Here is an 18,413-nt window from a genome sequence, read left to right on the forward strand (position 1 = left end):
ATTTTGATGTAAACAAGGTACCGGTGAAGTTAGCTCACTTCCATAAAGCAATTGTATTATCTTGAATGCTCATTTACAAACACAACTTCTCCTCACACGAATCTGTTAGTTGGAATAACCAGAATAGTCGGTTTATGTTGACAAGATACTTTAGTAGCGCTTAGGCATTATGACGTATGTTGACCAGGCAGGAGGGGCGTGTTTATACACTGGGGGAATGGAAACTCGTGACGTCACCGGAGCGCACATATAACACCGCCCTGAGAGGAGAAAAGTTTGAGTTTCACAATCCACTGAGAAGAGCAATCTTCAAGAACAAGTCTTGACGTAAATAAAAGACAAAAGAACCGAAATATTCCTGAACATTGTGAATACTCGAGGTGTTTGAACCCTAGAACAATGGACGTGGAGGCCAAGAGAATTATGGCTCTTTCTGTTAGTAAACTGTATTCATTGAGGATCCAGCGCGGGGGATTGAGACTTCACCGGAGTCTCCTGCTCTCCATGACCATGAGAGCCGCCCGGGACATCTACCACACCGCTGTGTTGCTCAAAGACACGGAGGAGATGCAGGTCGTTCCGTGCGCCTCGGAACCGGCCACTGAGGAGCCCATGGACACCAGTAAAGACCAAAGCACAGTCAGTGAGTCTGCAGTGACTGAAGCTCCCAAAGAGATCTCCGCAAAACCTCAAGAACCCAAAGAGGCACCAGAGGAGGACAAAGAGAACCGAGGCGCACATCAATGCGCACGGCACTCCAGGAAGCGCAGCGGTAAGACGGCGGTCGAGCCTGACTTTCTGCCGCGGAAGAAGGCGAGAATGGACACGACTGACGACAAGCAGCACGCACAGGGCGAGGTCTTAAGGACGACTCATGAAAACAGCTGTCGACAAGCTGAAACACTGACAGCGTTCCCGACAAATCGGGCCATCGGTGCGTGTTGAGCAAGACGCGCTTTGGATAGTTCCAAGAATCATCTCCCTTGTTGGGAATTTCCTGGACAAACTGGTTCTTAACTGACCAGTTAAGGCGGTCCGAATGGAGTTTGGACTCCTGTGTGCCTCGGCTCGCCAGATGACCGAGGAGAGCTCACGAAGGGGCCCGCAGAATTAAAGCACAGGATCCGGATCCAGTGTGATCCGAACCGCCGTGGAATCACCGGAGCTGCTTTATTGTTCAGATGAGTCAGAGATGAATACTGACTCTGATCTGATAGCAGATATCGACTCAACGAAGTTGAACTTTGTGGAAAGGGGAACCTCTTGATGTTTTTTGTCCTATATGAACTGTACTACTGTAACAGACAAACACATCTTGTTTATCCAGTTGCACACTGTTGTTGAACAATCTGTGGGTATAATGTGACTTGCCAATGTCTTACCCTTTAAAAAAAAAAAAAAATGTTAAAATGCACTATTGCACTAATTAATTGCACAGAAGTATACGTTGGACACAATGGACTGACAAATTACAAGCTTTGTTTAGTGTTCTGTCTTTGGTTGCAATAAACTTACAAATGTTCAAAAATAATTCTGTTGTGCATTTGTGATTTTTAACAACATTATTATTCACAAACCTCACAGAAACACTCGGAATGAGCTCTGGATGGATATGGGTTATTAATCTGGACAAAACTTAAAAGAATATTCCGGGTACAATACAAGTTCATCTCAATTGACAACATTTGTGGCATAAAGTTGATTACCACAAAAACAGTGTTTTTAAACATTTAAAAAAAAATGTTTTTGACTCCTCCCTCCTTTTTATATAATAAAGAGAGTATAGGTTACAATGGAAGTGAATGGGGCCAATTTCTGGAGGGTTAAAAGTCAGAAATTTGAAGCTTATAATTTTATAAAAGCACTTACATTAATATTTCTGTTAAAACTCTTGTATTATTTGAGCTGTAAAGTTGCTTAAATCGTCGTTTTAGGGTTTACGTAATAGGCCGCCATGGAAACGAAGTTGTAAAAAGTGATATCTTAACACAGAAAAGGTTAGTAAGCGATTTTATCACACTAAAATCACGTTAACATGTATATTGTTTACATCTTGTGGTTATACTTTTGAAACGGTGAGTATTTTAACGTTTACGGAGTGGCCCCATTCACTCACTTTAACCCAGATTTGTTGTGTTTTTAACAAAAAAGAGGGACGAGTCGAAATTAATTTGTGTGCTAATCAACATTATGACACAGATGTTGTCGACTGAGCTTAACTTGTATTGAACCCGGAATATTCCTTTAAAACTATGTTTAGGAGATTAGTGTTTTTAATAGACCTTCAACTGAGAAAAAAATCCCCCAAAACAGTCAGCGTTAACTTTACTTGGAATTAGCCTCCAGCGGTTGAGGTTTCTTAAGATCCTGTTAGTAATGCGTGACTCTAGCTCACTCATAGCTCTTTATCATGATTTGTAATACTTATCGTACACAGTTTATCCTCTATCACCTCTTGATGTGGGCGGTGAAAAAGCCATAAGCTGGAAACGTCCATGAATCATGAAATACTATTTTCCCATGAACACGCACAAACATTCTGGCTAGTGGCCAGTGTCAGACTACATCACTGTCAAGCTTGAAGTCCCAGTTGAACTGGTAGAGTTGTACAAGAGGCATTACAGCATTCAAAACTGACATCAGTTGAGCACAATGTGAAATAATTAATGCAAGAGAGTGAACTAGAGTCTGGAGGCCTCAGGGCATGAAGTGTAATCACGTCTTTAAATAGCATAATGTTGAGTCTTAGGCTTGAGCCCTTACTGTGTCTAATAGTAGAGTGAGACAAAGAAATGTGCCATTTAAAGAGAGTTTGTTTATTTAACTTTTGAGTGTGACCAGGGGTTTAACTGTTATTTGGGAACAGGGGGAACCCTAAAACCTGTTGGTGAGATTACTTACAACTCTTAAAAAATAAATAAATAAATAAATAAATAAATAAAAATTAATTAGCTTTTGTAAGTTAATACAAAAACAATTTCATTTTATTATTATTATTATTTTATTTGCATTTATTTTTTCAATTTACAACCCCACAGGGTATAAAGCTTTTTAACAAACCAAGCAAAATTGCTACTGCTATTAATAATGACTTAGTATCTCATAATAATGAGAAACTTTAACATAATAATAAATTACTATATCATAATAATGAGAAACTTTAACATAATAATAAATTAGTATCTCAAAATAATGAGAAACTTTAACATAATAATAAATTACTATATCATAATAATGAGAAACTTTAACATAATAATAAATTAGTATCTCATAATAATGAGAAACTTTAACATAATAATAAATTACTATCTCATAATAATGAGAAACTTTAACATAATTATTAATTAGTATCTAATGATAAATTAGTATCTCATAATAATGAGAAACTTTCTCGTAATAATAAATTAGTATATTATAATAATAAATTAGTATATTATAATAATAAATTAGTATCTCATAATAATGAGAAACTTTAACATAATTATTAATTAGTATCTAATGATAAATTAGTATCTCATAATAATGAGAAACTTTCTCATCATAATAAATTAGTATATTATAATAATAAATTAGTATCTCATGATAATGAGAAACTTTCTCATAATAATAAATTAGTATCTCATAATAATGAGAAACTTTCTCATAATAATAAATTAGTATATCATAATAATAAATTAGTATATCATAATAATAAATTAGTATCTCATGATAATGAGAAACTTTCTCATAATAATAAATTAGTATATCATAATAATAAATTAGTATCTCATAATAATGAGAAACTTTCTCATAATAATAAATTAGTATCTCATAATAATGAGAAACTTTCTCATAATAATAAATTAGTATCTCATGATAATGAGAAATGTTCTCATAATAATAAATTAGTATATCATAATAATAAATTAGTATCTCATGATAAGGAGAAACTTTCTCATAATAATAAATTAGTATCTCATGATAATGAGAAATGTTCTCATAATAATAAATTAGTATATCATAATAATAAATTAGTATATCATAATAATGAGAAACTTTCTCATAATAATAAATTGTATCTCATAATAATAAGAACATTTCTCATAATAATAAATTACTATCTCATAATAATAAATTAGTATCTCATAATAACAAATAAGTATCTCATAACAAGGAGAAATGTTCTCGTAATAATAAATTAGTATCTCGTAATAGTAAATTAGTATCTCATTATAATAAATTAGTATCTCATAATAATGACTTAGCTCATAATGAGAAACTTTCTCATAATAATAAATTAGTATCTCATAATAATGAGAAACTTTCTCGTAATAATAAATTAGTATATTATAATTATAAATTAGTATCTCATAATAATGAGAAACTTTCTCATAATAATAAATTAGTATCTCATGATAATGAGAAATGTTCTCATAATAATAAATTAGTATATCATAATAATAAATTAGTATATCATAATAATGAGAAACTTTCTCATAATAATAAATTGTATCTCATAATAATAAGAAAATTTCTCATAATAATAAATTACTATCTCATAATAATAAATTAGTATCTCATAATAACAAATAAGTATCTCATAACAAGGAGAAATGTTCTCGTAATAATAAATTAGTATCTCGTAATAGTAAATTAGTATCTCATTATAATAAATTAGTATCTCATAATAATGACTTAGCTCATAATGAGAAACTTTCTCATAATAATAAATTAGTATCTCATAATAATGAGAAACTTTCTCGTAATAATAAATTAGTATATTATAATTATAAATTAGTATCTCATAATAATGAGAAACTTTCTCATAATAATAAATTAGTATCTCATGATAATGAATTACTATCTCATAATAATAAGAAAATTTCTCATAATAATAAATTACTATCTCATAATAATAAATTAGTATCTCATAATAATGAGAAACTTTCTCATAATAATAAATTAGTATCTCATAATAATGAGAAACTTTCTCATAATAATAAATTAGTATCTCATAATAATGAGAAACTTTCTCGTAATAATAAATTAGTATATTATAATTATAAATTAGTATCTCATAATAATGAGAAACTTTCTCATAATAATAAATTAGTATCTCATGATAATGAATTACTATCTCATAATAACAAATAAGTATCTCATAACAAGGAGAAATGTTCTCGTAATAATAAATTAGTATCTCGTAATAGTAAATTACTATCTCATTATAATAAATTAGTATCTCATAATAATGACTTAGCTCATAATGAGAAACTTTCTCATAATAATAAATTAGTATCTCATAATAATGAGAAACTTTCTCATAATAATAAATTAGTATATCATAATAATAAATTAGTATCTCATAACAAGGAGAAATGTTCTCGTAATAATAAATTATTATCTCATAATGAGGAACTTTCTCATAATAATAAATTACCATCTCATAATAAGGAGAAACTTTCTCGTAATAATAAATTAGTATATTATAATAATAAATTAGTATCTCATAATAAAACAAGAAATTAAGTGGATTGTGAAATAAGCTGCCAATATATTTTTTCTTTTAGAATGGAAGGCGCTGTTCTGTTTCTGGTCTAAATGTAACCCCTGACTGTGACACAAAAGCATATGAAACTGTGAATTGGCTTTATATTGAAATTACCAGTATGAGTAAGCATGAATGTTTTGAATCATCTGAAGTATGAATCATATCTGTTTGATTGTGGGTGTGGATCTGCATAGGTGTGCAAATCAGTTGGGAGAGACTGGCGCCAGGAGCAGACAGACTGAGGACACAGGAAGTGAAATTTTATTTTCAGGTGGAGAGCAATTCAAATGATAGAATTACCTGGGAAACTACAGCACAATAATTACCTGGGGTGATTAATCACTGCAGCTCATGTTCAACTTAATTATTGAAACTTAGTTGAACTGGATAAAGTGGTGTGAAACTTGTGGTCATGTGTGGATTAAGTGTAAACCTCATACAGTCCCATTTACTTTGTGGTGGTCATGAGCCTTTTATCTCTGTAATAAAATAAAACAAATGAGGAGGATGGGGGAAATTATTGAGACTATATAGGAAAACACTGAATTTAGAGGAAAACAGGTCAACGTTTGGAGCTGCATAAAGCACTGAAGATGTGAAATAGGGTGCAAATTAGTGTCCCATTGCTTTTTGTTGTTGTTGTAGATTAATAAAGGCTCTCTGGAGAACTATTAGATATGCTATATGATTATTATCTAACATAAAATTAACAAAGCATAAAAAGCAGCTAGTTTTAAACACATCAAATGTGTGTCTCTACTCACCTTAATTAAAATGTTGGGTTTGACCTTAAAAGGAATATTCTGGGTTCAAAACATGTTAAGCAGAATTGTTTCAGTCCTTTTCTTCTGCATTTAGTGTGGAAAGTGCATTCTTTAGGCTAGTGACCTTATGGGGGTGTTCAAATCAAATGCAGTAATTCTTCATTCCCTGAGACACTCTTACCTGGGCGTTAGCATGCTCCCATCAGATCCTTAATCATTTGGAATAGCTGTGGTGTAATTTCCCCCACCTGAAAAAATTAGGCATGATTGCCTCCTTTTATATTGTTTTGTAGGTGTGAATTTATGTGCAAAAGAGTTTTTTGTGTCTGGACACATTCACACAAACACACACTACAGTCAAGAATCTGAAAACAAGACATTGTAAACGCGCAGTTAGAATGCATTCTCTCTGGTTTTTATTCAGGTTCTTTAGGAAGAGTTCTGTTTGGAATTACAAAATGCACTGGTAGAAATAGCAGAGAGATAGAGAGAGACAGAGAAAGAGGGGGGAATTTTTTTTTTTCATAGCCAGAATAAATGTGTAACATCACCAGGTTCAGGCAGCCTCTTTTACAGCTCAACATCAGCAAAAGGGTTTGGGGTTTCTTCTTAAATTAGATGGATGTGCAATCCCTCATACTGAGAGTTTCTGGATATCTTTTCACCTTTTTTAAAACATCTGTAATACATTTCCATGTTGCGTGCTCACCTTACCTACGATTCTCAGAGAACAGTTGGCAATAGAAACAAACAAACATTCTATGACTTCATCATCAATGATGTCATGTTTTATATATTTTTTTCCTCTTGGTGCTCTTTTTTGTCTTTTCTCTTTTTAAAAATAGAAGAAAAAAGGAACACATTGCTCATAAAAACATCTATCTATATTTATATATTTATACATATATATATATACTCTTTTTCTTTATATTCTTTTTATATTTTATAATTCCTGAAGTTGACTTGTTAACCCACATAGTGGCATGCACATTGCACATGCAAATCAGTAATTAAATACCTCTCTTTATCATGGCCATTTTTTTTTTCTCATGAAACGTCCTCTTTTTTTCTTCTAAATGGTTCAGGCCAATTGTGTACGGATGGGACTGTGGAACTATGGGTGATTATGGAGAGATGGGATGGGTTTGCAGGTGTCACGGTGACAGTGCGCTCCACATACATTCACACACACACACACACACACACACACACACACACACACACACACACACACACACACACACGTTCACACGCTTACTTCCCCTTTGACAAATATGCTACTGCTGACGACGCACTTGCTGTGTCATGATTCACTTCCGTTCATAGAGCCACTGAGGGAATTATTCACGCGATACTCATTTCTCCTTATTTCTTCTTAGAATTTCACTCATTCAATGCTACTAATGCTAGAGAGTTTACCCTCTATTCTGTCAACTGGTGCAATTAAACGTGTAATAAGTATGGTTCATGTTTTAATTACTTGTATTTTATGATGTCATTACATAACATTACTATTTAAACTGTTAAAGGGATAGTTCACCCAAAAATGACATTTTCACCCGCATGCTGCCTCATGTCTTCTGCGGAATACAAACAAAGAACTTTTGAAGGATATTTTCAGGTTTTTAAGTCAATGGGGTCTAAAACTTTCAACCTCAAAAAAGGATGTAAACACAGCATAAAGGTAATCCATACAACTCGACTGGTTTACTCCACGTTGTCCAAAGCCATACGTTCAGTTCTGAGTGAAAAACAGACCAAAATTTAAGTCACTATAAATCTTGACATCCGCAATTTCCTGCATTCATGAGAAAAGCTCAATTACGCTTTGCTGCACACGAACCAGGCACAGTCTTGCCAGGTTCTCGGTTTTCATGCCTACTTGGGCTATTTATAAAATGAAGATGTGAGATAAATGATAAAGTCGAAGGTTGAGTTTTTTTTAGGATACTTTGAAATGTCGCCACAGTTTCCCAAATGAAAATGCAATGTCTTATTGATGTATAATGATACTGGGATGCAGCACCAAAAGCATCACCATCTTGAAGCCAAGATTTATAGTGAATAAGGACTTAAAGTTTGCTTAAGTTTTTGTTTCTCACTCAAAGCTAACATATCACTTCAGAAGACATGGATTTAACCATTTCTGTTGTATGGATTAGTTTTGGTCCCCATTGACTTACATTGTATGAACAAATACAACTCATCATCCTTTAAAATATCTTCATTTGTGTTCTGCAGAAGAAATAAAGTCATAAGAGTTTGAGACCACGTCCTCACTAATCCGTTTAAACTGGAAAACTCTGTTTTCAGTGTCCTAACATTATGCAGTTATTTTTCGAAAATCTCCTTTCTGGTGTGGACAAGAGGCATAAACGTGGCAAAGTCAATGTATTTTTGGACAAAAATGTTCTAGTGTGGACGTGGCCTGAGACAGCGTGAGAATTATAATTTTTGGGTGAACTATCCCTTTAATACTTATGTAAGAAAATTTTATAATAACACTTTTTATAACGTATTAGATCTTATTTTTTAACATACGACTAATCTATGTTAGAACACTTTTGAGAAATCTTGAGAGCAAAAAAAAAATGCACAGAAAGCAATGTGTTTGAGTGGACAAATCATAACATGCAAGACTTGGAGTGAGAAACAGAAAAAGAAACATGGCAATGCAGTAGAAAAAAAGAAGAACACATGGACTGTTGCAGGAAGTTTATGAATGATATATACAAGAGTTACAGAAGAGAAAGAGATATGACAAAACAAGCACTGATGGCCAGACATGAACAGACAGTCGGACTGAGGTACAAACATGATGATGATATTTGGACAAGTGTCCCTCTTCGCTTCTGCCATGACTTGATATCTAAGGTCGTATTACGGCGATGGGAAAAGTTCGTTGTAAGGCACTAAAAACAACTTGCCTTCGAATCAGACACATGCGGACACACTCACAGAGGACCGTCTCACTGTCACACAGATGAACCCAACCCGTCCGATCTTCTGCTGAATGGCAAAAGTGCAGATGGCTCCATATGAATAATGAAATATGCCGTGGTAAATGCTGAGCAGAAATGGATTGGCAAACCCAGTGCCAATTTACATCCCTTTCTGAGAAGATATTTTTAAAACAACTTTTTTTTGGCATGCACAATGCCTGTGCTGGCCACAGCTGTGCCTCAAGCTCTCACTCTCACACATACAGGTCAAATAAAACTACATTACCCATCACCCCCCTCCCACTTCACTAGTTCATCCCACACAGTAGCATGCACACACATGTAGTTCTGTTCTGTACAAAGGGAGACCACATGAAGTGGTGTAGCTACATAGAGGGTGACGTGTTTTGGCAGCACTCAACCATTGTAGGAAAGCCCTTATTTTGTGTAAAACAGAAACAAAAGGAGAGATACAGATAGACCCAGTAGAACAATATGAAACAAAACACATGCTCCAATGCAAGTTGTGTACAGTATCAGTGATGGTTCACTTTAAAAAGAGTGCAAACAGAAAAGATATGAGTGAAAAATAAAGCAAAAAAGGCATTGGCACTGAGAGCAAAAGAGGGTCAGAACCAAACCGATGAACAAGCAGAGCCAAAGAATGGTGCACCAGTCTTACTCGCATACTTAAACTCTTAAAACCGCCAAAAATGGAGCATATATGCTGCATTTCAATGTCATTTCAAGTGTTTTTCGGCAAAAGAATACAAGACCAAGAGAACTTCAAAAAGGGGCTAACATTAACCATGCAAAAGGTCTAACTAACATTCATGCCTGACAAAAATAAGCCTTCCTGTCCTTTTGCAAAAGACCTGAGAAAGTAGAACGATCCCTCCAATATTTAATGCAACAAGCAGGGTGAGACGAATCAAAAACGGCTGCCATCCACTTGAGGAAGCACTGCTAAGAGAGACACCCTGACCGAACTTGGTTGTCATTTCCCTTCATTACTCTCAGAGTAACTGGGATTTTCCCCCATCGTGTAACCATGCCTCCCTGTCTTTAAAAAGCCCAGCAGATAGCGCAGACATGGGGACTTGTTAAGGCGTAGTGTGACTGAGTCCATCACATTGAGAGAGAGAGATAGTAGGGAGAGGGGAAGAGAGGCAGAGGACGGGTTAGTGTGCGACACTAGAACAGAAGGCACTGTGGCTCTGCAGGTTCATCTGGACCCATGTGCATCTAACCAGGGGTTAAGGGAGGGTAAATGTGGGCCAAACGTCAACAAACACCCAGAAAACAGTGGATTCCTCCCTAGAAGTCTTGGATATGGGTTGGCAAGGGAAAAAATGGGATGAGAATGTCCCTTGTGCTGGGGATTTTATCTGATTCTGGGACAGGATGGCGGTAAGAACAGGATGGAAAACAAACTGAACTCTTCTGAGCTGTTTGTGTACCAAGACTCTTTTTACATCTGCAATATGGACATTTCTATGTGGAATATCAATCAAATGCTCGGTAAAATCTGCAGACTTTGAAAGAAGCCTATTGCAATTAGAGGTCGACCGATATTGGATTTTTCTGATACCGATAACTAAGATGATGGAAAAGGCTGATAACTGATTAATCGGATGATAGTTTTTAAAATCGATTTACAGGCATAGAGGCTACAACAGTCCAAAATGAATAAAATCCCAGATGCAGTTTATTGTGCAACCAAAATCCCAGTTATACCCACACAAAAAATGTGTTGAATAACACAAGACGTTTAACCATAAACAATACCGAAATACAGGGGTGTCTGTGCTCCCAGCTCACACAAAGACATAATGTAAACAAAACATGCCCTCTTACAGTCGTTGACAACATATTACAGTATAAACACTATAAAGTACCCATCATCAAGCTAAAAATATTTTATGCCCAGTGATTCCTTAATAGTAGATTATCAACGATCATGTGCATAATTGTCTGGTATTCTGGTAATCTGGTATAAAAAACAGAAGACTTTTTCCTTTTCTGTAAATACTGTAAGTACTTAACAAAACCTATTAAGAGTGTGAATTTTATAATCTACTGTAGCAATGTGGACACCCCTCAATCCCCGAAAATAAAATGGAAAAACACTGACAAATAAAACAAACAAATAAAAACACTACTGGAAAATATCGGGGGCGAATTTTGCTGATAACCGATAGTTCAAAAAAGCCACTATTGTTGCTGTTTAATCGGTAAAACCGATATATCGTTCAACCTCTAATTGTAATGTCATATGTTTTGAGATGGTCAGATGAGTGTGGGTCAGCTGGACAGGTTCAATGACAGTAGGCCACACCTATACACCCCTGGGATGGAGGACCACTGGATCAAGACCCTGTCATGGCCAGTCCAATCTCAAGACCTGAACCCCATTGAAAACCTCTGGAATGTGATCATGAGGAAGGTGGATGGCCACAAGCCATCAAACAAAGCTGAGCTGCTTGAATTTTTGCGCCAGGAGTGGCATAAAGTCACCCAACAGCAATGTGAAAGACTGGTAGAGAGCATGCCAAGATGCATGAAAGCTGTGATTGAAAATCAGGGTTATTCCACCAAATATTGATTTCTGAACTCTTCCTAAGTTAAAACATTAATATTGTATTGTTTATAAATGAATATGAACTTGTTTACATTATTCGAGGTCTGAAAACACTGCATCTTTTTTGTTATTTTGACCAGCTGTCATTTTCTGCAAATAAATGCTCTAAATGAAAATATTTGTATTCGGAATTTGGGAGAAATGTTGTCAGTACTTTATAGAATAAAACAAAAATGTTCATTTTACTCAAACACATACCTATAAATAGTAAATCCAGAGAAACTGATAATTTTGCAGTGGTCTCTTAATTTTTTCCAGAGCTTTATATATATATATATATATATATATATATATATATATATATATATATATATATATATATATATACATATATATGTTTGGCTGTTTCGTTGTATCCTGAGCAGAAGGGGGCGAGGGGTCTCAGATTGAGCAAGCAGCCAAAGACATACAAGCTCCCCATGGCAGGGAACAGGAAGGCAGGGTGGAAGAATCGTATCCAGTTACTTCGTCTCCTACACTTCAGGTCAAAATTCTCGAAATAGTCAAAGAACAGCTTTGACGGACAGCCCATACCGTGCTACGACGCCTTGTGGGACCGTTCTGCAAATGCAATAGCGCCTTCTGGGGACTATAAGTGTATATAGGATTGTTTGTCCATAGTCTAGTCTGCGCAACAGCACCACAGAGTGGACAAAGAGTAAACAACAACATTCATCACCCAAAAAACTAACTTGCATTAGCTCTACATTAGCTGTGAAATGATATTTCAGGAGGTAAAAACAGACCCTCAGTAAATATGCGCTTCTCCAGATCACACTTTATCTGTTGAGAAATTATTATGGAATGAACCCTGAATTGTTTTAAAACTTTCCCCTTTGAAACATTCATGAGGTCTGACCCGAACGACTATTCACTTCAGATAGGAATATTCTACTCATCTGAGGTCACAAGTACGTGAACTTCAGGATGCTATCGGGACTGCACCCTTATAGAACGGAAACATAAACGCAAGTAAATGATGGCCATCAGACAAAACTCCCAAAAACAATACGACAAAGTCACATGACCACATCTGTCTTCATCAGCATCACCGTCATTGTCATCAATTGCATTTAAGATAGGTTTCATCATATAAAGACTATTGTTCTTGACAATAGTAAGGAGAATTTCTCTTCCCCTGTTTCTCTCTCTGTTTGCAGCCATGGCTGACAGAGCCGTGATGAGGGAGCTCATTTTTAGTGCAATCCAAGGTAATAATAAACAGTGCAGAACATCATCTGGGATCCTCAGATGGATATAACATAGAAAATACCTTCAGATTTGTCTTTCTAAATCTATAAACTCCATATGCACATTAGACGATCTGTAGACATGGCGAGAGCAACAGGGAGAAAACGAGAGAAAGAACTTTCTCCAACGTAATGAAAAAAAAGAGCTATCAACCCCACTGTCCCATTCCCACAGTAAATCTTCTGTCTGATATATATATATATATATATATATATATATATATATATATATATATATATATATATATATTCTTGTTTTTTTTTTTTTTTAACCAATCATGCAAGTTTCCATCAGATTTTAGTCCAAAAATATTAAAGAAAGCTGAGCAAATGCAACAGAATAACCAAGCTCCAAATGTTCAAAAAGAAGAAGTAATCAATTGAAGACATTGTGAAGAGAAAATAGTCTTTCAGTCTCTCCCTCATCTGCCTTTGCGCTCTTTTCTGAAGATGCTTTTTCTGGTCAGGGCTTAGTGGCAGTTTGTGGGCGTGGCTTCTTGATTTGCCCCACCCACCCACCGGGCTCCTCTTGGGTCCTTGTATATGCCACGCCTCTTCTGCGGTTAACCCCTCCCCCCAGGTGATGAGGTCATTCAACATCTTGAGTTGGTAACAGTAAATGTAGATGATAAAACTCATCGATATCAGCCAGCGCAAGGGCTGGTTTTGCAATAGGTAGAGCTCTTGTTTTTTCAAGAGCACTTCATCAAAGTCTTTGATTTACTTTCATTTTTTTTGGGGGGGGGGTGGATTTCAAAAGGAATATGTGAGGGGAAAAGGGGTTCTGGCTTCATTTTCAACTTTGCTTTTTTGATTGAGAGCTCTTTTTCATCGACAAGAAGCAACTGGTCTTGCTCAGTCTGGGCGGAGCAATCAAACACAGAAACACTGAACTTTAAAGCTCAGTCCATCTAAACCCCACATATCTCTCATACGCTCCCCAAAACATTCCCTTGCATCACGGGAAATGTAGTCCAGAGAGCAGGAAAAGGCAAAAGAGAGGGAGTAGGGGAGCTGAAGTTAGAGCTCTTTTCCCTCTTTGAGAGTCTCATACGTCCATCTATTCCACGTCCCCTTCCACCCCCTCTCTCCCTGCAGCTCTGCATCAACGTCTCAACGCTAGTTGGCTTACGATGAGTGGCGCCCCCTCCTGGTCACCCTGTGCGCTAGCACCAATCATCCTCGTCCGTCTCGCTATAGGGTTCGTGCAGCCCCTTCCGGGGCCCGCGGCCGTGCGGTGGCCGATTCGGGCCCGGGTGGGGGCCGCGGTGGTGCGGGGAGGGCGAGGAAGAACGGTAGCCATTAGGCATGCGGCGTGGGTGGAGGGGAGGCCCCTGACGAGCAGTCCTTGGCGAACGGGGGTGAGGTTGTGAATGAGGATGGGGGTTGCCCTGCGACAGACTCTGCTCGTAGGCAGGCGGCTCATGGTGGTGTTCGTATTCGTAGTCCCGGTTGTAAAATGATCCGTCGCCCTCCAGGCTGTCCGGCGGCGGGCCCCAGCGGCCATGGCGTGGTGATTTGGGTGAAGCGTGCCTGGGGGACCGTGGGGAGGTGTGCCGGGGTGAGCCATGATGGGGCGAGGCATGGCGGGAGGGCGGGAGATGGTAGGGCGGTTCGTGACCCGGCGGGGAGAAGTTGCGCGGGGAAGGGGAGTGGAGTCGCCCCTGTCCCGGCGAGCCGTATGGAGGCTTGCGGATGGCGGGGGAGTAGGTGACGTGAGGGCGTGGTGTGGACGGGGTCTGGGGCAGCTGCCGACGGCCACGCCGGGGGGTGCTGGTCCCCGACGTCGAGGGAACGGGGCTCCCGCTCACGGAACTACTGCCCTACATGAAAATTAAAACAAGGCAAATAAAAAAACACCACAAAATTAACGTTGAACGAAAGAGAGGAGCACACACCGGCAAGAGGAAGAGGAGAGAGAGATTAAAAGAGATATAGATAGAGAGAGAGCAAGAGAGAGAGAGAGAGAGAGAGAAAGAGAGAGAAGGTGTGTGGAAACAACAACATCGATAAAACCAGAAAGAAACAAACCGGCAATGAGGCAAAACAGCAGACACAGAGAAGCCACGAGTCACATCGAGAACAATGGACAGAAACAACAGTGAGAAAAGAAGATAAACAAAAGAATAACAAAAGAAAGAGAAACTGATTTCAGTAAGCAGTCATGATACGGTCACTATACGTTTCCCTTAGGCTCCACATGGCAGATTACTGCAAAAAAGGTTCTAAAACACGGACTCACAGACAGAAATGTCTGAGTCAACTGAATGATGGGATATTTTAAAATGCTGTGTGAGAGCGTGTGCTCTAGATACTAGATGTTTTGTAAGGATGTGACTAATTTAATCATGCAGTTGGTATCAAAATGTGAGCTAAATTACTATTCAGGGTTATTTTCAACTCATCTGTGGCATGCTTTTGATTACCACTGTTAAAGGGATGGTTCACCCAAAAATGAAAATTCTCTCATCATTTACTCACCCTCATGCCATCCCAGATGTGTGACTTTCTTTCTTCAGCAGAACACAAATGAAGATTTTTAGAAGAATTTCTCAGATCTTTTGGTCCATACAATGCAAGTGAATGGATGCCATCATTTTAAAGCTCCAAAAATGACATTAGTCAGCATTAAAGTAATCCAGACGACTCCAGTGGTTAAATCAATGTCTCCAGAAGCGATTTGATAGGTGTGGGTGAGAAACAGATCAATATTTAAGTCCAATTTTAATATAAATTCACCTCCACTAACTTTCACTTTCACATTCTTCTTCTTGTGTTTTTGGTGATTCACATTCTTCATGCATATCGCCACCAACTGGGCAGGAAGAAGAATTTCTATCAAAAATGGACTTAAATATTGATCTATTTCTTACCCACACCCATCATATTGCTTCAGAAAATATGGATTTAACCACTGGAGTCTTATGGATTACTTTTATGCCACCTTTATGTGATGTTTGGGTCTTCAAAATTTTGACACCCAAACATCTTGATACAGAGCTGAAATATTCTTCTAAAAATTTTCATTTGTGTTCTGCAGAAAAAAAAGTCATACACATCTGGGATGGCATGAGGGTGAGTAAATAATGAGACAATTTTCATTTTTGAGTGAACTATCACTTTAATAAATTTAAATAGTACTTCAGTTATTAAAAATGTTGTGAACACGTAATTGATGGCATTTACTTTCTTAATACACATTCCTGGTTGCATTGATTAGGGTTGGGTATTGATACAGATTTCCTGATTCGATTCTGATTCACAAACTGTCGATTCGATTCCGATTTCTGATTCATTTGGGTATACTTCAGTTATAATGTCCATTTTGCTTACATATTAAATGTCCATAGAAACAAACTTCAAGAATATTTACTAAGAGGCCAAAAAAGTGCAAAAAGTGGCAAAGTGCTCAGTGCAGGAACAAAACGTATGTAGGTATGTACGTGTATATTTATGCATATATGTATGTATTTCCCTTGATATGTGTGTATGCTAGTATACCATATATGAAAGTATAATGCATGTCTATGACATCTTTTTGAATATTTGAGTATGCATCAACTAGAAGAGTTATGGTGAACTTTTTACTCTGACCTATAAATGGAAAACGGTGCGCTTTTATTACTTGGACACCGATGACAATATAAATCGAAAATGTTTTGTTCCTGTACTGAGTTCTTTGGCACTTTTTGCACTTTTTTGGCCTCGTAACAAATATCCTTGAAGTTTATTACTATGGACATTGTGTGCAAGCTTTTCCTTTCCTTGGATTTGATTTTTTGAGCCTATGCACTAAAGCAACATGGATAATGTATAAGCTCTCAGTGTTTGGTGCAGAATACTGATTTTATAATCATTCGTTTTTTCTAATTTTTGTCACACTTTAGCTATTTAAAAATGTACAAATTCCATGCATTCTATTAATAATTATGTCTTTAAATTGCATATTTAATCTTGCATATATACAGTTTATTTTGCTATATGTTTATTGTTTACATGCACAATTTGTACTGTTTGCAAGTGTTTACACTGACATGTAGAACAAGTGCTAAAATGGTACCGTCTCTTTAAGAATAGCGGCAGTTCATCAGTGAGTGTCTAACAGAAGTGTTTCAGTTGAGTGCATATTAACGAGAGTGCATTTGCATCCATGCGCTATATTGTTTTTGATCAACAACTTCATGTAAATAATAGAAAGGGTATTATCATGAGATATTATTCACAATAACAAATGAACTTCGTGGATCTCGTCTTTGGACACACATTACACGTAACGAGTCAAACCAAACTTTTTCTCTCAACACGCAGTGAAAGGATCTCGGTGCTGAACTTCTTCACTGATGAGTCAAATCTGAAAATTTACCAGCCTGTGGCAAATTACAGACACGATATTTGGTCGCATGAGTGAGTGCTTTAAGACCGAAGCATACTCTAAGCAAATACGTGAACGCAGATATGATCGCTTGGCCACCACATTACCAAAGCGCGGTCCGGTTGAACATGCTTAACGTGCATTCTTGCGTTACTATGGCGGTAACAAACCTCAGTACTTAAGGGGGCGATAGAGTTACCTTCAAATGTTGGAGCCAGTAAGCTGGATTTAAAGTTATTCAGGTAAATTACTATAAATATATCGACCTTAGCTTACCTGCTCAGCAATATTGTTGATACAAATACAAATACTATTGTTGATACAATACAAAACTGTTGTTCTGCAATGATAGTAGTTGACTTAAAAAAGAAAATTCACCATTGAAGCGGCCAGTTCACACTAACGCTATAGCGGCCCAATGCTGAAAATGCAACGCGCATTTGGGTTATGAATTGCGCTCGGACACATTTCAGAACGTAATGACGCGTGAAATCGAGCTTGAGTAGCAAAATGCGTCTGTGTTCATGAACTGGCTTAAAGTGTGGTTCAGCCTTTACTCGCATCGATCTTGGGATTTAAAGGAATGTTCTGGGTTCGATACAAGTCAAGCTCAGTAGACAGGATTTGTGGCATAATGTTGATTACCACAAAAAATAATTTCGACTCGTTCCTCCTTTTCTTTAAAAAAAAGCAAAAATCGAGATTACTGAATCGTTCAAATGAAGATCGCGAGGGTGAGAAAATTATGACCTTTTTTTTTTTTTTTGTGAATTATACACTATATTGCCAAAAGTATTCACTCACCCATCCAAATAATTGTATAGGTGTATAAAATGAAGCACCTAGGCATGCAGACTGCTTCTACAAACTGCTTCTACAAACATTTGTGAAAGAATGGGCCGCTCTCAGGAGCT

General features: G+C 36.9%; 2 protein-coding genes across 10 annotated transcripts in view; one reads left to right on the forward strand and one right to left on the reverse strand.

The window, feature by feature from the left end:
* The first annotated feature begins 270 nt into the window (after nucleotides 1-270).
* LOC127428268 (immediate early response gene 2 protein-like) lies at nucleotides 271-1,531 on the forward strand. The gene has a single exon (XM_051676501.1). The coding sequence runs from the start codon at nucleotides 400-402 to the stop codon at nucleotides 943-945; it is 546 nt and encodes a 181-aa protein (XP_051532461.1). The 5' UTR covers nucleotides 271-399; the 3' UTR covers nucleotides 946-1,531.
* Nucleotides 1,532-13,711: 12,180 nt separating this feature from the next.
* Nucleotides 13,712-18,413, reverse strand: part of LOC127427705 (voltage-dependent P/Q-type calcium channel subunit alpha-1A-like) — a 106,881-nt gene continuing 102,179 nt past the window's right edge. For 8 of the 9 annotated variants that reach the window (XM_051675457.1, XM_051675462.1, XM_051675458.1 and 5 more), the window contains one exon: nucleotides 13,712-14,950. In XM_051675457.1, coding sequence (XP_051531417.1) covers nucleotides 14,294-14,950 — 657 coding nt within the window. In that variant the 3' untranslated portion in view covers nucleotides 13,712-14,293. The remainder of the gene's footprint in view (nucleotides 14,951-18,413) is intronic. The other variant, XM_051675465.1, reaches the window with a different exon arrangement.

Source organism: Myxocyprinus asiaticus, chromosome 37 (assembly GCF_019703515.2).
Source record: "Myxocyprinus asiaticus isolate MX2 ecotype Aquarium Trade chromosome 37, UBuf_Myxa_2, whole genome shotgun sequence".
In the NCBI taxonomy this organism is placed as follows: Eukaryota; Metazoa; Chordata; class Actinopteri; order Cypriniformes; family Catostomidae; genus Myxocyprinus; species Myxocyprinus asiaticus.

Coding starts and splice junctions, on each gene's coding strand:
- LOC127428268 (XM_051676501.1), top strand. CDS start 400: ATGGACGTGGAGGCCAAGAGAATTATGGCTCTTTCTGTTAGTAAACTG.